A 26,724-nucleotide genomic window follows, 5' to 3' on the forward strand; every position below is an offset into this window, starting at 1 on the left:
CATAAATTAATATTCCTTTGATCATCAATACTAAAAACATGTATTAATGTATGTAAATTATAAAGCTTAGAATATCACTACAAATACACTTTTCATCATACATGAAAATTATATATCTTGCTGACTTATAGTAAAATAATAAAAGGTTTTGGCTTTTAAATTCACATACATTAATATTTGTTTGATCATCAATACTAAAAAACATATATTCTTAACTCCATTCTCGGATTTCAATTTAGTTCAATTAAATAGTTTTTAGCGACATCGTATAGTAATATATTTATTTTGTGCAACTTTATTTTGAAGAAGAATATCACGAAGAGTATATAAACAAATACGATTGAAGTTAGTATATTTTTCAAATGACCCACATCCCTTGCAAAGTTCCCTTATTCAACAAGCCTGCAATCTCCATTGTAGCCCGTAAGATGCTTTAGTGTTATGACTAACGTCTCAAGTGTCATTTACGGCGTAAAGCCTGAAGTTTCCAGTGGCCTGAATAACGTTGCTTCTACTTTTTACGTAACAAGGTACTTATGTACATGTGTTCAACGTTTGCTTTGCATACCTTTAATTCTCGTTTAATTTATACTAATATTGTTAAGAGGAAAGCTCGTTTTGTATGTTTGTATGTTTTTATCTAATGGATAACTCAAACATTAGGCTGATTTCAGTAATAATAAGATTTCTGCTTGAAATAATGGCAGCTGAAAGCAATCTGAAAAAAATGTGCTAACTTGCTGCGTTATCGTTGACTAAATGCTCTGTCATACGTAAATACAATTTATTTTCAAAAATATTGGTATACTTATATAAAAAACCAACAACAACAACAAACAACTTTTGAATTTTTTTAATTTTTTTGGTGGGAAGTTAAAAAAAAGTTTTTGAAGCCTATCTGTTTTAAATGAGCCGCAATAATACAAAAAATTATTTCATTGTGATGTCGATCTTATGCAGCCCTTTATAGCATTTACTTGATTCTATAGTGTAGAGCAAAAAAAAAATTAAAATATGCCCGTATCGCGATCTGCAGCACTTTAATGTGTGGCGCTCGATCGCGCAGTTCATACTATGCGTCTAGAACACGGTTCTAAAACAATCACAATATTGTCATCATCAATCTTTATCAGTTCACTGCTGGACTAACGGCCTCGGGAACGTGAAGTTTTGCCTATAATCACCATGGTAGGCAGGTTGGTAGTAGTAGCACAGTCGCCTGCTGTATTTTGTTACTTTTAGTTAACCCACTGTTGATACCGCGAGAAAACTGAGAGTTAGCTAGTAATAATTTAATTCGTTATTAGTTATTATAGCGGCAGGCCAAGTTCCGGCCCATAGAATTCAATGTACCTATTTTAATTATACTACAAATTGGACAACAGTTGGTGCTCAAATGACCGTGTGAAATCAATGAACAATCATTTTTTCGATACAAATCGATGATATTAAGCGTCAATAGTGTGCTACTGTCAAACCGTTATTTTATTGTATACTGCTCAGTTATAATGTTCTTTAATAATATTTTAGGTTTTAAAATTACACTTTAGGTAGGTACAAACAAACAATTAATTTTACGACTTCATAGTTTGGGACACCGTAGAAAGGTCGCCTGTTGCTTGAACAGTAAAATTCCGATAAAGTAGAAGTTCTTTATATGTAAGTTTAGTACGTCATCAAGTTACGGGGTCTTATAATACGCAAATCGAAGTAAGACTGCAAGAAATTAAATGTAGGGTACCAAAAGAAATAAAAGCAATGATCTTCCAACAGAAAAAATAAACAATTTCTGAAAAATAAATCACAGCATTGCAATCTCGTTTAGAATGCCAACAAATGCCGCAATATTAATAGCTCTTGAGGTTTTTCTCTTCAATACAGATGTTTACCTCAATAAATTGAAAAAAATGATTCATTCGAGTTACAAATAATACCTGTACCTATTAGGTATAATTTTCTTCAAACTAATTGTTCAACACAGAGAACATATAGTCAAAGTCAAAGTCAAAGTCAAAAATATCTTTATTCAAGTAGGCCCACAGGTGGCACTTTTGATGCGTACATAAGAACCACACGGTAGTGAGATGATGGCGATAACCACATTCGTAAACTTAAAACTAAAGCTACGAGGGTTCCAAACGCGTCCTGGTCTAAGAAGAAGCCCACAACAAACTTAGCCGGGTGTTTTTTTTTTTTTGTTATCACCATCTCACAATGTCATTTTAAATTATTAGAAGAGCAACCTGGTTAGAGCAATAATTTACACCCAAGCTTTTTTATCGTTTACGTAGTCCTTTATACTATAATAGGACTTTTCTATAAGCTTATAAAATGCTCATGCAGTCATTATTGTATGCAGTGCATTGTGTCCGAAAACTTTTCCAATTTAATGGTAAACGCTAGAGGAAAAATAATTACTTTCTACTGCTATATATGGTATGAAGTGAATAACCGTTTGTTCGAAAAACACTACTAAAGAGGAGTGGTTTTGATGCTTCCATATTAGTCGAGTACGGTTTCTGTATGTTGTTAATTCTGTGTTGTTTAATTTAGGTATATCTTTTCGCCTGTTTTTTTGCGACAAGCCGATGACGGTTATTTGCCCAGTTAGGATTCCTAATTTCATTCCCTTAAGGGTGGATTTTAAAAATAATATAAAAAGGCTTGCTTAACCATCTTTACTATTGCCCTATCTCTGGGTGTCTAAAGAAAATACTTCTTAATACTGGTATTGTTTATTGTGCGCACAAACACGACTGCCAATGGTGGCGAGAACGGGCGGACTGCTCTTGTGTCGTCGTGCAATACATTTTGTAGTAATCAGCAAAAAGCACTGCACGCGCACATATGTGTCGCTACACGTCTACAAATTGTTGAGTGCCCATCGTGCAACTGACGACTACTATATCATCCCTAAACGAAATCATCGATAAGGGCTAGATTGGGGGGCGCTTAATTGGTACCTAAATGCCTAAATAAAATTACCGTTCCTCAACTTAACCAATTAGCAACTTGCATGAATAATGTTTCGTGAAGTAACAGAAAAAATTAATAACCGGAAAATTTTGAAATTCATAATTTCCGAATTTTCCCTGATCTTGTCTGGTGTTAGGTTTTGGTCGGGGCTAGGAACCACCTCACCAACAAATACCTGCCGCCAAGAGATTTGGAGTTCCATCTGAGTAATGGCATCTGAGGAACAAGGTTGTAAAATTCCTGAGCACACTCACTGACATTTATCTTCTAAAAAATCCTTTACTGTAATCAGAGTAATTAAAAGTAAATTAGCAATTCAAGTAGCAAATCATGTAGAGGCAATCCATCCTTTTTGTACATCGTCCAAACATCGATATAAATGAATAACAAGGTCGTGCAAACATGCACTTTTCCCAGTTTGACTTACAAATCTATGCCATCACTTAATATACTTATGAACCACAACGGATGGATAATTTTGTTATTAATTTCCAATAATATCAATCAGAAGGTCATAATAAAGTGATATTCTAATAAATAATCATATATTTCCGTGTGTCATTGGTGAAGCACATATTTTGATTATTATATTAACTACTACCTAGTAAGTTCTCTTTTTCAATAGTGTTGCGCTCACAACTTAAAATCGAAAAGCAAAACTAGAAGAAAAAAAATTGGTTGCCTGTAAAGTCTGTATACGGGCGAAAGTTTTACGTGACAACGACTTTGAGTGGTAAAATAATTTTAATGTGAATATTCATTCGTATAGTAGGAAGAAGGATGAAATAATAGTAACAATGACTTTGAGTGGTAAAATAATTTTAATGTGAATATTCATTCGTATAGTAGGAAGAAGGATGAAATAATAGTAACAATTTAAAACATTTATTTATACAAAGAATTATATTTAAAACATTAATTTATACAAAGAATCTCGCACTGAATTTCATATTAACAAAATTTTATTTTTACCTTTACACATACATACGTATTTATGTACAAATATACATACAATAACTTGCAATACATTTGCGAACAATGAAACAGCGTTTACTACAAAGGGACGCGTGCCTTTCACTTTTTATGTCTGTCTCTCTCGCTCTTAGGCGGGCTAACCATGCCCGAGTGGAAGGGACGCGTGCCTCTCACTCGCTCTCATTGTGAGCGCATAACGTGAGCGGAGCGTAACGCAGTTTCTTGAAGTGTCACCCGGCAAACCAATTTATAAGACGTTGTCACGTCAAAAGAAGAATATACAATTACCATTAAGCTTCATTTGCTATATTTGCTTCATCTACGATAAGCAGCAGAATCTGTAAAAACAAATTTATAATTTCATCAATCTTTTCCCCACACCAGACAAATCTTCCGCAGTGTAATCTCTTCGCACGTTTGGCTCCAACAGCGAAGCATCCACAAGAGATGTTTACTTTACAATGAACAATTGCTAAGATCTGGTTGGTGTGGAGTATAGAGATTGATGAAATTATATAGTGCACCGTACAGATTCTCCTGCTTTTCGCGAAGTAAAGCAAATTAAGTTTAATTTTCTATTTTATGGAATCCGCAAAGTAACGCCTGCTTCTATCCAAAATGTAGAAGAAAAATAAATTAAATTATCATCTTCCTTATAAACATTATCATCCCATTAACGGCCCATTACAAGACACAGGTATCCTCCCACAATGAGAAGGGGTTTAAGGCTGTAGTCCACCACGCTGGCTCATTGCGGCTTGGTGGAGTTCTCCTTAATGTTCTTCACACACCTTTGTGTACTCTCAGGGAGTGAACTTTCAGGGATTGGAATATTTTATTTTTTTAATTTTACATAGAGGAACAGATTTTTTTTTTCATTTACGAAATACGTCTGGTACGTCAGTAATTTATGTCAGTTTTGCTATGTTTTAATTTACTAATTGGGCAAAAATTTTTAAAAAGTGTTCGGATCCCAGCACCTGTAACTTTTCTAAGTTATGTGCGTTTTAAACAATGAATACAAAATGTATTTTACTTTATTATTCTTTTCAGCTTAAATGTACTCACCAGCACTATTAAAATTTTATTCAAATTCGTTAACTTACTGGTAGTTAGTATGTTTGTGATTAAAATATGTACTTTTCCAATGCCATGCGGAAATATTTTATGATTAGAATGTCATTTTGCTAACACGGTTTGCATCAAAGGTTCGCATCGATTTTTTATAATCGATTTAAAAAAGTTTAAAGGCCTTCTGCTTTTTTCTAAATCTTTATAATTCTTAATAACATTATGGTATTGGTAGTATATTAAGTGCCTCATACTAGTTGAGCAATTTTGATATGTATGCCTATGTAATATTCTGTCCCATTCACTAAAACAATGCAAAAAATATGTCGGTATGTTGCTCTGTGGAAAACGTTAACACATCGGGTACCGTACGATTTCACGGAATAAAAAGTAGGCGATGTGCTATTCCGGGGTTAAAACAATCTCTGTGCTAAATTTCACCCAGATCAATTCAGCCACTCTGACATTATTGAGTTACAAATATCCATTCCAACTTTCGCATTTATAATATCAGTATGGATTTATATAATAGCAAAAAATAATTAAGTATGTTATGGTATCAATTATTTTGTAGACAGACCTTAAAACTAAATTAGCAGGTCTAAATTTTTCTAATCCCTTTCATAATATTCTCTGTGGTAATATGAAAAATAAATAAATATACTACGACAATACACACATCGCCATCTAAGCCAAAAGTAAGCGAAGCTTGTGTTATGGGTGCTAAGATAGCTGATAAATATTTTTATGAATTTAAGTTAATACAGATTAACACCCAGACACCGAAAAACATCACATAAACACATTCCAGTTGTGGGAATCGAACCCACGGACTTTGACTCAGAAAGCGGGGTTGTTGCCCACTGCGCCAACCGGCTGTCAAAAGATAAATACCGCAGAGAACATTATTTAGACAAATCAACTTAGTTTAGTTTTGTACAGCAGAATGACACATGGTTTTTGTTTTGAGATAAACTTCGTGTCGCAGAAGAGGGGCTTTCGTGCAATTTATATTCCAATAGTCATTGAGAGATATAATAATGACAGGTTCCATATATTTAAAAAAATGTTATGTTCATACATAAATGTAATGTAACACGAAATTTAAGAAAAAATGTGATTGTTTTTTGCAATAATTTTGAGATTAATAGAAGAAAAATACGGCAGTGCATTAAATTTGCTGAATTAGACTTTCGACTTACTTAAGCTAAAAAATGTAGAGAACTCGATCCTATTGAATAAAAATAACACCGAATGCTATTCTTATCTTCTTTTAATGTACACTATAAAAAAAATCCGAAAAGCTATAGGTGGCACTTTATTTAAAGGTCATTATACTAAGAGATCTTATTGAATATGCAAATTTAATTTAATTTTGCACATAGTGGTTGTACCCACTACTATCAAATACCTCGATTGTTGGAGGTTCTTAAAATGGCACTAGATCTTTCCGCGGCTCCGTCCGTATCAACTGTTCTTGTATACAGTATCCCTATTTCCCTGCTAATATAATTATATATACGAAAGTTGCTGCAAGTATGTTATATATTTATATATATTATCTACGTGTAATATTTATATACGTTCATTTATATAAATTATGTGTATAACTATATTAAAAAAAAGTATTTGTTTCATTTTGGTATTCATATATATATTACAACATTCTTGGCTCTATACCGTTCTCTTGCTGTTAGTGCTGTCCACAAAGGTTGCCTTAAAGAGATTACTTGCAGCAATAAGGCCGCCTTTGCATGTCTACATTGTGTTTACTGTAAACTTCTTACTGTTTCTTTTTCCTGTATGTTATACGTGCAATAAAGTGTTTCTTCTTCTTTTTCTTCTACTAGGAAGATGTAAAAACAAACGAATATAAGCAGGATTCCCATTCCGGTGTATTATTCCAAAACCCTGCCTATTACCGAATTTAATCAAAACTGGTCCAGACTTTTTAGCATCAATAGGTTTATAGCGAAAAAAGTATACGTCAGACTCGCGCACTGATTGTTTCATACTTCGTTATGAAACCGTATAAATATTTATTTCATAAAATAACTATTCAAAACAACGAACCTTTTAACTAAGTTTTTTTGTGAAAAGGTATTGCAGATTTATATTTAAACTAAGCTAGTTACGGTAACTGTTTCAATGATAAACTCATTGAAACCTAACCTAAACCTAACCTATGTACCTATCTGGTACCTAACCTCTATTAACACTTTTTTTTTAGATGTACCGCTTTTCAAACTTAGAATATAAGAGAGAGTGGTCTTTTGTTTATCATTTTACACAATGATTCTAAAACTATATTAAATGAAATAAATATTATATTTCTCCTTCTCCTTTATTATTTTGATCCTCGAAGCCTGTGACAGACTTAAAAACTAGCGCCAAAAGGGTTTTGATCACATGTGTTGCTCGCTCTGTGATAAACCAACAAACACGCTTTAGAATTTATAATATTAGCAGGGAAGTGAGGGTGGAGCATTACTAAGAGCCTTTCAACGATAAAACCAGCCGACGCGGCGTCATAATGCTATATGGATTAAAATAGATATCGGCTCTACATTAAAGTAGAGCGTACTACGAGAAAATTTTAGTGTTCACACAGGCGGGATATGTCGAACGAGTCGACGTGCGCGCAACTACCACCGGTCACGCGTATACTTACGTTTAGTTGTAAAAAATATATAATAAAATTGTGTGTGTTTTCTAAAAAAAATGGTGACAATGAAAAATTTAGAAAATCAAACTAACAAAAATGATGTGCCTAACAAAACTATGGAGCCGCCAAAGAAAAATCCCCCGGGAATGTTTTCGCGGTTATTTTTTATATGGAACTTTCCGTTGTTCTATTTTGGATATAGGCGTGATTTAGAGGAATACGATTTAGTGCCAGCGAGAACATTATATGATTCGAAATCAGTCGGTGATGAATTAGAAAGGTAAGCAATCTTGCGTTAATTAATTATGATTCGTGCCTATAATTACGAGTATATACGATGGCGCGTAGTAATTGTTTGAGTTTAATAAGCTAGTGTTTATATGCTCTCAGTTTAATAAACTGGTGCTTATATGTTATTTTCTGCGATACCCCGTTCAACTGGTGACACCTGTTGTAAATCAAATTATCACTTACTACCTGATGACTAGCGATGACTTGGCACCGTCTTAAAAATGAGAAACTAACTATGAGTTTAATATAACTGTCATAACACGTAAGGCCTCTTAGACTACAGTAGTTAAATAAAAAAAAAAAAAACGTGCAAAAGGCAGGCATAAATTTCTCGTGACGCTTATCTTAGCCCTAAGAGTCCGCACACCAAATTCCCAACCCGGAGAAAGCCCAGCGACTGGCTTCGTGTGGGGCGTCAGTAATTAACTAGCTCGCACATTTCATTTACAACACTATACAGTTTAGCTTTAATGAATAAGTCAATCTCTAGTGGAACAACAGCCTAACGCAAACGCGGAAGTTGCAAATAAAACTACGTCGTTGCTCTTGTATTTTCATTGATAAACAAATAGTATAATAAAAAAACAGTTATAACTATTTTTATTTAGTACTTAAGCAATTTTTTGGTTTTTGTTAAAGTAACGTGATATCTTTTTCCAATTTGTTAATCAAGATAATAATTTGATACCTATTAAGTGTTACGCAAAATAGATTATAATATCTAATCTATTTTGTCAAATAAAATGGAGCGATTAATTTTTTTGTTTTACAAACTAATAAAAATAGCAAAATAAATATGTAATGAAAACTTTTATTACTTATTGCAGTTACGTTACGTAAAGAGCGTAATTTTAGGCAGGTTTTATATCCTGCGATACGAAATCAATTATAACGAGCTGATGTGCATTCGATAGGCAGTCAGTCAGTCCTAACAAACTAATTTTACTTTTCTGTGCAAATGCTTATTATTTGTGAAAATCGATGATGAAAATGCTGTTTTTTTGTGAACGAAACCCAGTTATTTATTATCAGCGAATTTATAAAGTTTTTGTAAAAATTTGCTTTTGAATTGTCAGTCATTAATGTGAAGTCTTTATCATACAAGGATATTCTGATGATTTGGAAGTAGAACGTCTTGATTTACATTTGTAATCCTAAGCCGTGGGCGAGTAATTAACTATGCTTTAAACTTGAGTTTTTTTTTATCAACCTTTTTAGGGTTCTAAGGTTTATGGGATTAACCAAATCTGCGGGAATTTAAATTACAGGAGTTCTCATAAAATTTTGTGGTAGTCCTGAAAAACGAAACCTATGAAATATACAAATAAGCATTCAAAGAATAACTTGACCTAATTAAAATTACACTTAATATCAACAAACCATACCTGATCGTACATATTGATTGAATAGTGAAGTTCCTCCATTTTTGTAGTCAATTATTTGTTACAACCGGTTCCGCAACCATTCGATCGCTGTCGTGCTAGTGTTGTCGCCAGTAACTGTCACAGTGTGAACCTGCCATCATGGGTATTCAATGCGAATACTGCTACACAATTATACAAGTATTAATAAAATGGGAATTCTTGGCAATTATGAAATAGATCGAAGTTTTTTCTTGTTACTGGTTTTATATGCATCAAAACTATAGTATATCTTACGCCTTTGCTGTATTTATTGTCCTTTTATAATGTTTATAAAAATATGGATAACATGTCTGCACTAGACTTCTTAAATATTCTTTCTTATTAAGTTTGACACTACTTAAGTCAGGTTAGTAATGTAAAAAAAGTATACTTGGCACCAACTTAAAAATGTTGTTGAAAATAAATTTATTTCTTGCTTTTTAGCTTTTTAGTGGATAGTTTTGCAATTAATTATAATAGCCAAATGTCAACTGCTCATAAATAATTCATTGACTTAATTACTAGTGCACTTTAACCAACAAAAGTATACTATGTATATTTGTTTTACTATGTGAAAATTATCTTTTAAATTTGTACATACTTACATGATCATTATTTAATATAAATGTACAAATATGGTTCCGTGTACAAACATTTTACGCTAATTCATCCCACAAAGAAATCAGCGCGATCTCTTTTAATAAACATGTACTACAACGGACCAAGAATAGGCAATGTGTCTTATTTTTATCATGGAGCAAATACGGCTATCTCTACGTTTAGCGCCAAAGAATCGTTGCCATTTTGATTTAATTCTCTTTATTTTATTTTAAGAAAGAAAAAAATACCTACTTCATCTTACAAAAAGAAACGCTTACAATATTAACAACGAGAAACGACACATTGAACAAATAGTTTTACAATTTGCGGCCTTATCGATAAAAAGCGATATCTGCCAGGCAACCAAACTGCAGAGGGTATGATGAATGACAAGTGGGTTCTGAGTTTACACTACGATACTAATATATAATAAAACTAGCATATATATATTATATACGCTAATACACATGTTAATTAATTTATATGCAAATTCATTCTTCCCAAATTAGTCCATGTGGAGGTCCATTAGAGCTGTGTTTCCGTGCCGATTAAAGTTTCTAAGGTTACTATTTGCATTAACTGTCACTAAGAATTTAAACCTTTCTGACGAAAATATAAGAATACTCGCTTTAGCACTATTCAACTTATAAAACTATCTTATCTAAATAGGTTATATATAGACTGCGGTGTCCTTGACACCGCCATGACGGCATAGCCACAAGCTATAACAAGGCCATACCATAAGTTTCGGTATACTTACGATAACTTTTTTCAGATTAGTGCGTGACTTCTAAGATTATTAAAGCGTAAGCCGTACGTGATTTAGATAAAATAGGATTAACGGAGAAAAGCAGGTGTTAGTCGTATTTATTCAATAACCTTGAGCATATTAATGTTACATTCCTGGTCCAGAGTCTCTTAGCAGTGGCGTGCATAGAGGGTATGCACACGGTATGCAGATGATATAAAATGAAGAAAATCTCCATTACGAGTTATAAATATTTAAGGGTAGACTTTTTATAACTCTTACATTGCCTATCCTTAAGTTTTTTATAGCTGGTACTAAAGATTTTCTTTATTTTATATCATGTGCATACCCTGTGCATACCCTTTATACCACAACTAGTATTAGTATACTCGTAGATTAAATAAACTAGCAACTCTTGTGAGTAAATATAAATATATTTTGGAAACGGATTTAGATAAAGTTTTGTATTTAGATAACGCTTTCCTTCTCAAGTTCATCTAAATAAATATTTTCTCCGAAGAAGCACGATTTTACAAAATATACTCTTAGTAATAATAGGCGTGGTTGACGCCTTAACATCCTCTCCGAGGGGTCATAAAAGTCTAATTTCCTTACTTCGTACTTTGTAAAAAAATTCAATACCTATCTAACATTTTTTTGAAAATATCCAGGCCGGTCCTTTAATTTAAACTCAACTAAGGGTTACTTGAAACACACAACCAGTAGCCCAATGAAATAGTTAGTACGTATTTACTATTAATTCCCGGAAACAAAAATACCTAAGCACATAAATTTTTAGTTAAAGGCTATTAATTTGATAAGATCTTACAAAAATTTCTAAACACACCATTGTCCGAGTTCGCGGTGTAGGCTGCATTTTAAGTGTTTGGTTTAAATTTGGCAGGCTGCCTAAGGCTGCTTTTTCACCAGAGATGACATTATTATCAAACCATTGACGACCAACTGCAGGGTACGGGGTCTCTTCCCAGAATGAGAAGGGTTTAGGCCATAGACAACCACGCTGGCTAAGTGCGGATTGGTAGACTAGACTTTACAGACTAGAGAGACTTAGTAGACTTTACACGCTTTTGAGAACACTGTGAAGAACTCTAAGGCGTGCAGTGTGATTTGTGATGTGGTGCCACATTGCTAATCTATAGATCTTTAGAATCCCACCATAAGAATCGCTTAAAATTCATAGCTTTATAAAACTTAGTTCTGGTGAAGGGTTCAGAAAAGACAGCACCTAAGGTTTAGTTTTATCCAACGTTTAATTTTTGTTACAGAAATTGGTTGGAGGCCGAAGCAGAAAGCCGAATTACAGGCATTAAGCCTTCATTTATAAGAGTACTTTCAAATACTTTCATATGGTCTTTCCTACCCGGGGGGATACTGCAGTTTTTATATGTCGGTTTGAGGTACGTATGTTTTTATTATCTGTTATAGATAGTTATCAAGCGCCGTAAATACTCCGTTATTTGTAATGACTACGTTTTTGCGGCGCTTGCGTTTGAGACTCTGGGCCCATGGTCTTCGGACACGAAAAATTTTATTAACATCGTGTCCCAAAAATTGGTCCTTACGTCTGGTGACCCAATAGCTGGCGCTTATTTAGCCCAACGGCTAAGTCTAGCAATTCAAAGGGGCAATAGCGCCAGCATTTTGGGTACTATGCCTATAAGTGAACAGTTAGACGGCTTATATTTATTGTAAATATTAAGAAGAAGAAGAAGAAGAAGTGAATTTCAAAATTTCCAAAATGCTGTTTTGAATTAACCCAGTTTTTATATAAGGGTACTAAATACTTCACCATCAACTTTTTTATTGTAACGAGAATAACTTGCTTAGCAGCCATATACCATAATCGAAGCTAAACCCGTGTAATATTTATTATTATATCCAAGTTCTTCATAATCACTTCCATTTGACTGTATGGTGCTTTTCGAAAGGAGATGCACCAGGTTCTTTTAAAAAATACTGAAATTGCAGTAGGTGTGCCTACAATATTTAAAGAGTTCCCTCGAGTAACAATTATACAAAAAAAAACATACCGTCGAATTGAGAACAACCCCCTTTTTTAAGTCGGTTGAAAATTAAGTATTAGTACCTATAATCTTATAAAATCATGTTTTCGAGTTACGAATTGTTGCATGAATTACTAAATGAGGTAGGTACTTAGTCGGATAGCAAATAAGAAAACTCATTTTAAATAAGTAAAAATTTAAGGGGCCCAACTCGCGAGATCTATTTGGTTAGTTCGCATTCATGCATGCAGCAACATTATGGAAGCTCTACGTGTGGCTCCCTCCAGGCGCAAGTAATCGACATGAAAATGAATATTCAAGGTGCCAGTGACGATGCCGTCAAATTTTAATGACATACAGTTTGTGCTGGTACAAAGCGCTATCACATCGTACCTACTTGTATCGAAACAGCCGCGTTTTACATTTTTGTTGGAAGAAATTTACAATTTTCTGTTTCATTTATTATACAGGTCAATATGTACCTAACAGTGCATATTTGAAACAATTATTTTTCTTCATTATTAAGCTAAATAAAAAAGCTTATTGAAAGCTAAATTAATATGAACACAAATATGAACTCTCTTATAGCAAGAAAAATCAGTCAGTCGAATAATTGTTGCGTTGTCCACATCATAATAATATTTAAAATATTTTTAAAAACCAAACTAACTGAGGTAGTCTTCTATATGGCATTTGAAAAGTTTGTTAATATTTCAAGTAATCTTTTTTTAATATTTTTTTTTCAACGTTTTCGTTTTAATTTTTAAACGAGCTTTCAGAATATAGCGACGTTTTACCTTTTGGTCAATAGTATAATCTCTTAATCAATATTGACTTTATGCTTTTAAACTGCGATAGTTTCGTCTTAACTAGTTTAATGGTTTTATCTTGGTGCTTGATTCGCACAAACAAACAACGACACAAACTTTTCATCTATAGCAGTTTTGTTATTGTAGATTCTGTTTGTAACTTTTGTTTCTAACTCATCAGAACCGTAACTCCACTGCTGTTTGCACAGTTACTTAAATACTGGTCAGTAAACTCTTCTATGAGTCAGACGAATGCCGCCTACTTTGCAGCAGCTATGGTAGTGGCAAATTTGGTTGCAGCTTTTTTCAATCACCATGGAAATTTTTATTGTCAGCAGTTTGGTATGAAACTGAGAATAGCGACAAGCACATTGATGTTCAGAAAGGTAAGTAATTCCATGAATAAGTAAAACAAATATCTTTTATTTTACATTCCCCCTAACTAATAAACATTGCAAAGAGGTATTTGAAAGAAAAAGACAAAACACTGCCATAATTTGGCAGCGTTTTGTCTTCTTCTTTCAAATGTCTAATTACTGATGACTGATAAAATAAAAAATAAATAACTGATGAATAATATACTTAAATATTTATAACATACAAATAAACAAACATTTTCCAGTTGTGGGAATCGAACCGACAGCCTTGACTTAGAAAGCAGGGTCGCTGCCCAATGCGCCAATCGGCCGTCAAGTTGGCCAATAGAAAGAAAACATTGTATTACTAATCACAATTCACACGCTATAATAAGGTTCATTAATTAGGTATTGCAGGCTATTGGTGATAATTTACAATTTATGTTAGCAAATATGTACCTATATATAGAGTACCCGAGAATTTTATACTTGTACAGTTGAAGATGAAACTGTACTGCAAAATTTAATATATATATTAATTTAATAATTATAAAAGTTAATCGGACCTACGATATCGATTATACATCAATATAACAAAAAGGCTATGTTCCAGTTTCATAATTATTATTCTTAGCCTATAAATCCCGATATGTTGTGCACATAGACACACTCACATATATTAAGCTAAGTTATTTTAAGTTATTATCATAATATTATATCACCAATAATTATCGAGACCGACGCTTAACGTGACTTACTAAAAACAGGAGCGCGCCAATTTCCTGACTACGGGGTTTTACTGAGAATTCCTTGTCAGAAACACCCAGAACTAATCGCACCCAGTTGTAATGTCTATTTTACGTGGGAATTCAACTCTGTAACCTAACCTGTAAGTGGCTCGTGATCGTCGACTACGCTAAATATTAGACCAGGGAGACAGATATCAAAATGCTGATTAACGTGATTAACGAATTTGCTTTAAATTTTGTTCTTTTTTCAGACGATAATAATTATCCCACCTGAAAACAAAGTACAGCGAAATGTTATGTTTTTAGTGACGCAAATGGATGGATTAGTAGCTACTAGCTAACGTATCTTGAGCAACATAGAAGCTATGTTTTCCGCAACTGCATATTGAATTTACAATTAATCAATTCATTCATACACCTTGCATAAAAATGTTGTATTACCTCATATGGTATAATAATAATATTGGCTTTCTGAGTCAAGGCTGTGGATTCGATTCCCACAACTGGAAAATGTTTGTGTTATAAACATGAATGTTTTTCACTGTCCGGGTGTTTGTTTGTACCTCTATTATAAGTATTTATGTATATTACTAATAAAAATATTCGTCAGTCATCTTAGTAACCATAACAAAAGTTACGCTTATTTTAGGGCAAAATGGCGATGTGTGTACTGTCGTAGAAGGTATATTTATAAATTAATTAATGAAACTTATCGATATCAAAAAAATGCAAGTACTTATCTACCAAATGTTATCTTGAAAAAACTGACTTTGACTGAATATTAGTATTATGATTTTATACTTGTATTTTAGATAATGCGAATGAATAATGGAGCTCTCGGTGAGACTACGGCGGGGAAGGTAGTGAACTTGCTGTCGAACGACCTTCAACGTTTTGACCTGGCCTTCCTATTTCTACACTATGTCTGGATTATCCCCATACAGTTAATAGCGGTTTGCTATCTGGGATACATTCAGGCAGGGTACGCTGCACTGATCGGCTTTGCTGCACTTCTCATCATTGCACTACCAATTCAAGGTTACTAAAGTTATTAATATTACTAACTAGCTGTTGCCCGCGACTTCGCCTGCGTTTGATTTTGGTTTTTGATGTGGCATTCGATTTAGTTGTAGTTCTAAAAAAATTTAAAGTATTCAGTATCGCTAAGCCTTAAATGAGTTATTAGCTGCTGTCCGCAGAGGAGTCATGTCCTCTATCTCCAACCACATTCATCAGATCTACACAAAGTTTGGGCGAAATTAAACACATATTATAACCTCTATAGTACAAAAATAATTATTTAAATCGGTTATAATTTGTCGGAGTTATGGTGTAAAATCGTCAAACACTTTCATCCCCTCTCCCAAAGGAACCGAGCTTAATGTCGGGATAAAAAGTATTTTATATTACTTCTAACACTTCCAAGAATATGTGTACAAAGTTTCATGAGAATCGGTTAAGCAGTTTTTGCGTGAAAGCGTAACAAACAAACTTACATTGACATTTATAATATTAGTAGGGATAGGGATAGGGATAGGGATAGGGATAGGGATAGGGATTATATGTGTGTATATAGAAACGGAGAACGAGCAGACGCGTTTTCTGTGCTACTAGTACCATCGCCTGCGATCACCAACATGTCTGCCCACCGTCGTAATTATGGAACAGGCTTTCAGTCCAGCAATGGACTTTTAGAGGCTATTCATAGGGATTACATTTAGAAGTTTTCGGTAACAAAAGCTTTCGAAAACCTCTAAATGTAATCCATATGTTAAAGTTACGTTAGTTAAGTGAATTATTCCCATATTTTGTCGTAATTAAAAAAGACTGCAAGCCTGGCCAAATCTAGTCTATTTGGTAAATATTAACTGGATAATTTTTTATAGTTCAAAATTATCTCGATCCCTAGACGCTTTGGATGGGTGTATAATAAAAGTAAAGATAAAAATGTCTTATCTTTATAAACCTGATGTTTGAATGTTTGAACCGGTAATCCAGGGAACTACTGGTCTGATTTGAATAAAACATTTTCGCTTTAGATAGCTCACGGTTAATGGGCGAGGTAATATAGTTATATTTGAATTTGAATTTAAATTTAACGCGGTGTAAACCGGAGCGTACCTACCTACCTAACTAAGGAAACTGTACTTAAGATTTTCCTGTCATAGAACTAGCTCTGTAGTTTGCGGATACTGTTCGTGGACTACCGCGGACCAGTGAGCTTAACCTAGTCATTTACCACAAATACTTATCAACATGGTGATTGCAAGAGGTAGGCATTTAGTAGTGCATACAATATAACATAAGCTATTGGCTTTTTATAGGTCACTTCAAACATCCAGAATGCTTAGGATGCTTGGCATATTTGGCGCGGTTTGAATCTATCATGTTATTCATGTAACAAATACCGTTAATTAATTGGTATGAGGGAATAATTCATCCTTAAAAGCCTCATGCCATGCTGACTACACAGAATTAAGAGCACACAGAAACCGTGTACACGGCTAATATTGAACTATCAAAAACCTCTCCACTTTAGTAGTGTTTCCCGAACAGGCGGTTAGACACTTCTTACCATAACTAAATTTCTAAAAGGGAAGTTTGTGACCTAGCAACATTCCGCGGGTTTGAAACTTAGAACCTCTTTGCTTTTTATTCCACTACAAGTTAGCCTTTTATTGCAAGCAATGTTACCAGCTGGTAAGTTATTATGCAGTCAAAGATAGTAACGTGCTAACCTGTTAAAGGTATAGCAGTTAATTAAACTCATATCGGTTTCTACGCGGCATCGCACCGACACGCTAAATAGCTTAGAGAAGCAGGGCAATTTGGGAAGTTATAATTTCAGAGGCTTCGTCTGTAGCTTAGTTACCATCCTACCCACAAAGACTTGCTGCGTCCAGTACGATTTCGTCTAAAGAGGAAAAAAGTTCATTGACTTTATTATCCAAAAAGCAGTTAAGGCTATATTTCCATTGTGAAGATATGTCTGAAAAAAGTTGTAATAAAATATTTAGTTATCATTATACATGTGTTAGTGGTTGGAGCCGTGAAAGCCGATTGGGTAGGACTTCAACTTCACTCTCGGATTGCTGAGTTCTAATCCCAGCACGCATTTGTCATTTTCTAAGTTACGTGCGTTTTAGCTATTAAAATATCACTTGCTTCTACGGTGAAGGAAACCAAAGTACACCAATCTGCACAAGAACAGCGTGTTGGACTACGGCCTTAACCCTTTCGCATTGTGGGATGAGACCCCTGCCCTGTAGTTGGCCAGCAATAGGTTTATATGATGATGATGATACATCTGTTTACTAGTTAAAACATAGAAAACGACTTTGAATATCTGTGATGTGTAAATGTTCTGTAATCATTAATTAGGCAATTAATTTGAACCTTGGAGGAAACCTTGAAATGTTATCTAAGTGGGGAATACTAAATTGGGGTAGACTGAGGATGGAAGGATGCTTCTGTGTATAGTAAAAATAAAATTCAAAATATAGTTTAATTTTTTTCAATATAAACTGTTTTTTTTTCAGGTTTTCTTGGTCAAGTGCTCGGTAAAGTGCGGTTCCGCACTGCTGAAAAGACCGACGAGCGTATCAAAGTCATGAGCGAGGTTATTAATGGAATACAGGTGGGAACTGGGAGTACATAATAACTAATTAGTCATTATTTATTCCTGGCACAGCGGTGAGCGCTGTGCTTTTAAGTGGGAGGTCACAGGTTGGATCCCCAGCTGGTGCGATTTCTGAATTTTCTCTCGACTGGTCTTCATCCGGTTATCACCCTACCGAGAAAGATGTGCCACCAAACTCAATAGCGTTCCGGTAAAATGTCGCGTAGAAATCCCATAATATACCATACCCCCTTACAGGTTAAACTGTTACAATCTTAAACTGCATTATCACCAGGTAAGATAGCAGTCAAGGGCTAACTTGTGGTGAAAAAAAAATATACCTATATATTATGATTCAATGTCGATTTTCAATGCAGTACTGATACATAATAATTACATACTTAAAAAATTGCATCGCTGTTTTAGTGATAAAGTCGCAAATCCTACAATCGTTCACTATCACATTATCATTTATCCACTGGTGATAGTTTATATTCTTAAAAATAAATTTACCTCTAGTCCTCTATGGATATTTTAGTAGAGACAACTATCGTTTGGTATTTAACTTTTATGATCAAATAGGATATGAATAATGGGTTAATAGAATTAGGTTTTTGTGTTCCATCACGAATTAGTAAGTCATCGTACCTTGCACTGATAATGATGATCGGAATTTTCCACTCGTTCTAATTTTATTATCTTTATTGATTTTATCGTATTATCGGGTACGCAAAAATGCACACAGATGGTTGAAACTAAATATTAGGACTACTAATTGTCAATACTCTGTAGGGCTTTTAAAAGATTTTCATTTTCTTTGCTATTATGAATGAGTTGTTGAGACGGGAATGGTATGGTAATTACACTATCTGAAAGAAAAAAAAAATAGCTCGCCGTTATTCATCTTGCTACAAACGTTTTCAATACATTTTTCTAAAGATGCATTATGTGTAGCAAGTACGTATCTAAGTACCTTTAAAAATAGCAGTATATAGAATAAGGTAAATACATATGTATTTACCTTATTCTATATCTATTTAAAAAAAATACGCTTAGTGCATACTTGCATTCAGATTTAAATTGTTCTACATCCATATCTAAAACATTAACTGCTATATGAAAAAGTATTTTTTTGAGAGAATGTGAATCTAAAACACCTACCTAAAACGCTGTGGGTAAGTATATAGGTATATACTTTACAATTTTTTATCACGCCAAGACTTTGAAATTAGTTCATGGGCTTCAGTTTATTGTCTTTAACAAGTACATAATAAAAATAAAGATATACTGAAATACATGTAATGTAATCTAGTATGTTTCTATGCAGTTTGTCTTCTACAGCCGATATAAATCAATTGAGATAACCTGTGTGTATACAAATATACTAGATAGTGAGGCATAGGTTTTAACACTTTGCGCAACTGTTATGTCAGATTTCAGGAATCGGTTTTACGGTATGATATCAGTTTAATTCTTAAATAAATATTATGAAATAAAATACAAGCGGTTCCAAGCGACTTCGTAAGCGCAACGTTTCTGATTTCTTATGATTTTGTATTATTTCCTGCAGTACATTTTATCTCTAGGGAGTAAGAATGATCCATAGCTTAGAAGTTTACAAATAGAGAGAAAGACACTTTCTCGGATCTATACTTAATAATTAAATAAATAAATAAATAAAATAAACTAAAGCTCCTTTTTGTGAAGTTAGTGTTAAATTAACCTGTGTTTCGATTTTATATTTGTTTTAAAAATGAGAGTAAGATATGCAGTTTAATAAAGTCAATATATGTATAATACAGTTTAATAAAGTCAATATATGTATAATATTAGTGTGCCGGTTATATAATTTTTACGAAAATTTAAATTCAATCTCAGGCATGGAGGTGCTCGTTCTTATTCGTTTTTATGTGTGGTGTAAAACTATCACAGTTTTAGGGAGTAAAAAGCTCTATTAGATGAAGATTAATTTAAATTCAATCTCAGGCACGGAGATGCTCGTTCTTATTCGTTTCTATTTGTGGCGTAAAACTATCACAGTTTTAGGTAGCAAAAAGCTCTATTAGATGAAATCCTATGTAGCCCCGAACTAATTCTGATTACCTGAACATTAAGCTATAGTCTTTAGATTAGATGTATTATGTAGCCCTAAACAAATCTGATCATTTTCTAACAATGCTTTTGAAAGAGAGTAGCGAGATCTTTCAGAAACAACTTGATACTTGAACAACTTGACACACGTAAATTACTTGATATTTTAAGCCATCCCTGAATCAAAATTGTGCTGCGTTATTCTATGCAATCCCGTAAAACAAATGCTTGGATTACAATTTTAAACTTACAATAGCGACTAAGTAGTTAGTAAAAAGGTTATTCAATTCAATAAATAGTAGATAAAGAAAATAATTGTAAATAAGAAACACCCTATATTAAGTGTGAGCGACACAAAGCAGTAGTAATTTATACCACTGTTGCACTGTCTTTACTCCGGCAAAAATTTTTTGAATATCTGTTTATAAACCGCATTATATATATATAGTTTTTTTATGATTTTTCCTTGAGATACTTTAGATCGGAAAGATGAAAGGGGTGGCCGATGTACGCCGAAAGTGTCCGCTAATCGTTATATGGAAAAATTTAACAGATTTGAGATTTCTTAATGTTAATGTAGGCCAATATATATGAATAACAATGAATCGCCGAAATGCATCTATGTACGCCCAAAAGTTAACTTGCACATAAATTACGTACGGTGTAACTTTCTGCTTCTCGTGGACTAAACTGAATAAATAAGCTTGATTTGAAAATAAAATAAAAATCCGACATAGTGCCGTGTAATTTAACTTTACACAGTTAGATTCCGAAAACCAGACAAATATGAAATTACTTTGTCTGGGTTTGGAAATTAATTTTTTAAAGTCTTTAGGTTCTGATATGGGTTTTTACGATGTATAAACACTCTCTTGTATAGCCGCGAGTTAAATTATGCAGAATATTTACTGTAGCAAAGAAGTATTACGTAGAGCTTAAGGGAAAAAAACCCCAAGAGATTGCGCAATCTCATCAAAATACACTTTTTTACAGGTAATAAAAATGTACGCCTGGGAGATACCGTTCCAGAAAGTAGTTGGCCAAAAAAGGATGGACGAGCTAAAAGAAGTGAAGACCGCTACCATATTGAGAACAATTTTTCTCGGTTTTATGATCTTCACAGAAAGGGCGGCCATGTTTCTCACTATCCTAACTTTTATACTGCTTGGAAGTAATATGACAGCTAATATTGTAAGTATGATACATTTGTTTTTTTTCTGTAATAATTAATTTCAGAGACACAAAACGAGAAGCTACTTATTTCTACAAATGGTCTTTCAAATTTCGAGAAGATTAATATCACAGGAAAGATCTTTTTAAAGGACATTATGTACATGTATTCACCACATGTACATAATATTCGTGCAACCGATATGAGGTTCTTGCTCGCAGCATTGCATTACGACCCATAGTTGACGTGGGTAAAATCGTGAGGCACCGCATTTTAATACATTCGTAAATAAAATCTGTATAAATAGCAAACAGACAGGTGTGATATGTATTGATATTTATTGCGTAACATATTATGTTATCACATTTGGCGAAACCTTGTTCATTATGAACGGTTTATGATCTTAATTATCGCACTAATCAGAACATGTAACCGTATAACATTGAATGTTGAAGTATAACTGCCTAGCGGTTTAGCATTTTGAACAACGAGAGAAATGTGGTTTTGGGTTTGGTTAAACCGTTTCGGAGCAGCACGGTGGGTCTAAAAGTATCTGTCCTACGAGAGAAGGCCTGTACCAATGGTGTTGAAGAATGTTTATGGATTTTTTATTTATTTTCGAGTTTCATACTTATCTGCCTATTTACGTACTTATCTATCTACGAAAGAGATCATTTTAGCAGTCTCTGTCGTTCTGTTCTCAGTCGATTTAAAATAATCCTATTAGGTGATCTCACCTAATACTAGCTCACTTTGCTCGATATTAAGCATCTGATCTTTAAAGTCCAATGGCGTAAGTTTCAGCTCCAAGGATGGCAATGTTGAGGCATTAGGTAATGTAAATTCTTTGATCTTCAATGGTCGTAAATATGATCGGAGAATCTATACGCGATCTCATCAGAAAGGAGATGTCTAAACCAGAGTTATTGTCGAAGCTTAACAGTTCACAGTTGTTAGTCAGAGTTAACTTTGCAAATCTTTGCGACGTGAAAGTGGTAGAAGCAAAAAAATTGGCTAGATACATTGCCGTGTTGCACCAAAAGTGTTGTTAGAGTGTCCATTAAGAAACACATCAAACACGTCAAGAAAACCGTTTGTAGGCACTAGCGATACAAGAATAAATAAAGAATTAAGTAATCCCTACAGAATCACTTGGTCATATAATAACATGATGATGTCGATCATTTCATATTTTATATCATTCTTATCATAAGAATTGTCTTAAGCCTCCCCGTGTCAAAAAATCAAATTTTTTTATAGTCGCTGAGCTAACAATACCGGGCAACTCGAATTAGCAAAGTTTTACGAGATACAATAAACAGCTCTCTTATCATTTTATACAAAAATCGCATGATAAAACTGTGTATAACGTTAAAAACTGAGGATTCTTGAGCCATGTTGATGAGTTCATTACTTATTTGATTTTTGCCAAATTGGTAAGACATATTTTTTTTGTCTGAATACTTAAATGATTTCTTTACTTGCGCGGAGCTTTTATTTCAAGCAAGCCTAATTTATAAGTTCTTTTGAAACGTAAGGTTTGTTGTCTTTTTATATTACCTCTGCCCTGAAGCCGAAAGGAAACTAAGTGGTTAGATACTCTTTTCCAATACAATTTTAAATATACTAAGAGTTAGAAGAGTAGCGGTCTTGTCATTAATAACTTCATAGACTGTGTCGTATATCAATCAATATTGCCAAAATGAACTGAAAAATACCTATAAATTGCTTATCAAGCAAGGAATTTTAAAAGAGAATTATTGTTATCTGTCAAGAAAACTTCTCTCATTTGTTTTGTATCTTATCAAACAACAAATATGTAATTGATCTTATGATCTATCTTATCTGATGATGATATTTGAAATCAAAAATGTCTACACATATTACGTAGGTACATATATTTTAGAACTATATTATGAAAATACAAAAGACTTGATAGAAACGCAACTAGCTATGTCGCATATTGTTATAATTTCGGTAGTAAGTGCTCACGTAGCTTGCTAAAGGTTTCTACAGAAGTGTTTATGTTTCTCTCAATTTATATATATATTTTTAAATAGACTTTACCGATAGTAGAATGCGTAAAATTTGTTCCATTTTCCTGATGCGTGAAAACTGACGTTAGCTATTTCGTTAGCGCATTATTCCGCCATTACTGTAAATTGAATCCTATTGCACATGTAGCAAGCATGATGACATTTTTAAAACATGTTATACTGCATTGAATTAGAATTGTATTATGAAAACAAAATGCGGTGCAATGCAATAGGGTGTAAATGTTATAAAGTATATATAACCTTAGTAATTTATATTCGAAAACATGGGTAAGTATTTATAATATTGAATAACTCAAATTAATTAACGAAGGGGAAATACAACGGGAAATTTAATTGAATCGTGAGATCACAGGACCCTTAGTGAAACTGGTACAGAATAAATAGTCAATTAAAAACGGGACAGAATTGAGTAGTAAATATAGGCAGGGATTTACGAGTACATAAATTATCAATAATCCTTGGGCACTTATGTAAATTCCTACAAATAACCAAATAACTAAAATATACTGTAAATGAGAAAGTGGGTTTGTTGGTGCATCCTTCTTTTACTCAGCAAAGGAGCGACGGATTGATATGGATTGACGAAATTTTTGACCCAGACTTAGTTTATTTGCATAATTTAATGCATTGTGACATAGAATAAGTTTTTTTTAGAAATATTACACGGTTTAGAAATTAGGTAGTATTCATACAAAAATGGCTGACCGGTTTTATGTTTGGTATCTCACACCTTGGAAGAATAATATAATTACACATGATACTTCCCGAAAGCTAATCCCGAAAACCTACTGTGCAAAATATAGCATTGAATTTTTTTTGTGTATCCTTCTTTCACGCAGCAACTATCGGAGTTAGGTATAACATTAGTAGAGAAGAAAGGATAAAGTTTATACAGGTGAAACCTTGGAAAGATCGTTATCGATAGAAAATACAAACCGTGTCGTTTCATATCGTATTAAGATAGGATTGATCTTTCATCATATCAAATGACACATAAATCGCACAATAATATAACCACAGAGTTAATAACATAACAAATAACCTCTGACAATTCGCATTGTCATGTTGTTGATAGGAATGCTAAACCAAATAAAACGTGTTAAAATAAATAATAATAACCAGTCGAGTCTACCACATAATTTACATAACAAAGGCAAATACTGTCGTAACTATATTTTGTATGTTGCGCTGGCAATCCTACGATATGGTTATCAGAGACTTTGTATGGGCTTAACACGATTTTTTTATTGTCTTCATGATTACTATGATTAGTCGTTTTAATTGTTTACGTAGGAATGTATAATAATTGTAATAAAAAAAAATCCAAGCAGTTGCCCGCTGTTTTGTGTGTAGAATATCTCATTTCCCGTCAGATTAAGTATTTATTCGCGTTCATTCAAGTCCTTCCACAGAAAGCAAACTGCAGACAAATGTCGAATTTTCTTAAGATCGTTTATAATCAGTATACTAGTGGGTGCCAGCGACCTCGTCTGCGTAGAAAGCAAGCTACAGGCAAAGATTCATGCAAATAAATGTCAAATTACCAAATTTATGGGTATGTACTTACAATTTGAAAAAAGTACCTATATAAAATTTTATTTAACCCTTTAGGTTGAAATTTTTAAAACTGTTGATCACTTACTTCTTTATTTTTAGCCGAAGGCCAAAAGGTTTTTTTTTATACTAAATATCTTGAAAGTAGGAAGGCTTTTTGTACAAGCTTTCTTGCCCTATTTACCCGTTAGAGGGTTTGGGGGTAGTATCTCAAAAACTGTAGAACACGTGTGTCTTATTATTCAACCGAGGGCCTTAATAGCAAGTTTCATCTATATAACCAGAACTTGACTTCCATATCAACCATTTCCCCTGTTCTAAGTCATTAAGAGGTAGAATTTATGTAGATCTATTTGTTTGTGTGCCCTTCTTGCAAGCAGCACCCAGCAATAAATTGGCGATTTGCGTTTTATGCGTTATTTTTGCAATTTCCTAGAAAAAGTTCCCAAGGTGTGTTTACTTATTATTGTAGAAAAGGAACTGCAGACAAATTGTAAAAGGAACATATCCTAATATAGGGACAGGTCTTTATGAAAGTATCCCAAGTCTTTACATACTTTACAAAATATACCTTCTTTTTATCACAATACGTAAGTTTCGCATTTATAACATTAGTACCTCCGAACACACAAATAGTACACGCAGGCAGTATAATAAAAAAATACTAATTTTGCAGATATACCCACTGCAGCAATTCATAAATGCAGCGCAAATCAATATCACGCTGATATTACCACTGGTGCTTTCCTTTACGGCCGAGCTTATTGTGTCCTTACGAAGAGTACAAGAGTTTTTGGAATTTGGTAAGAATTATTTTTTATTTTCATACCTCTTTGAGGTATCTGCATGGATATTTGAATATTTGATAGCAACTGATGTAATTTTGCGACAAAACATTACATGCGATTGCTATAAATAATAAATATTATGCTTAATTATTTGGTACACTTGATCCGCCAACCAGGCAAATCTGCATGGTACCATTTATATTTCAATCTTTATACACCACATTTTTGTGCGCGACTCGCACGTAGACCAAAATATACATTACCATGAAGATGACTTCTAGGTACTATTAAAAGACACACCGCAAAGCTTTCAATATTATTTGAAATAAATTTTGTGTACGTCTGTTTGTCGCCTATAAATATATAATATACAAAATAATTGCACGTTGTCAATTATTTTGTATATTATAAACAGTGGTATGAAGTCGCTGGGACTACATACCCGCAGAATTTGTTTCCTACGCGGCTTAAAAAATTCCCAACAAAGAGATCATATTATAGTACAACCTGAACAAATAGACAGACAAAATATTTTAAAACGTGTGCTTCGGTTTTGCTATCGTTTAATAATCTTAAGCGACTGTACGACACAATTATTACAAAATCACAGATATACATTTCAATTTTTTTTGTTTGCGATAATACAGGTGTACATATACTGTATAAAGCTACCTCGGATTAAACTAAATAAATATTCATTAGATAATATAATCGCACTCATTCGTTTCAATTTATTTGTGTTCATATATGTACGTATTTCATTGTATAATATTATAT

General features: G+C 33.4%; 1 protein-coding gene across 1 annotated transcript in view; it reads left to right on the top strand.

Annotated features, from left to right (window-relative positions):
* The first annotated feature begins 7,648 nt into the window (after positions 1-7,648).
* The window catches only part of LOC120637751 (multidrug resistance-associated protein 4-like), a 41,119-nt gene continuing 22,043 nt past the window's right edge, over positions 7,649-26,724 (top strand). Inside the window, exons 1-7 of the mRNA XM_039909739.1 lie at positions 7,649-7,967; positions 12,016-12,147; positions 13,744-13,948; positions 15,480-15,705; positions 18,207-18,304; positions 21,371-21,568; positions 25,836-25,962. Of these exons, the coding sequence (XP_039765673.1) occupies positions 7,744-7,967; positions 12,016-12,147; positions 13,744-13,948; positions 15,480-15,705; positions 18,207-18,304; positions 21,371-21,568; positions 25,836-25,962 (1,210 nt within the window). The 5' untranslated portion in view covers positions 7,649-7,743. The remainder of the gene's footprint in view (positions 7,968-12,015; positions 12,148-13,743; positions 13,949-15,479; positions 15,706-18,206; positions 18,305-21,370; positions 21,569-25,835; positions 25,963-26,724) is intronic.

The sequence above is a fragment of the Pararge aegeria genome, chromosome 4, assembly GCF_905163445.1.
Source record: "Pararge aegeria chromosome 4, ilParAegt1.1, whole genome shotgun sequence".
NCBI classification, from domain to species: Eukaryota; Metazoa; Arthropoda; class Insecta; order Lepidoptera; family Nymphalidae; genus Pararge; species Pararge aegeria.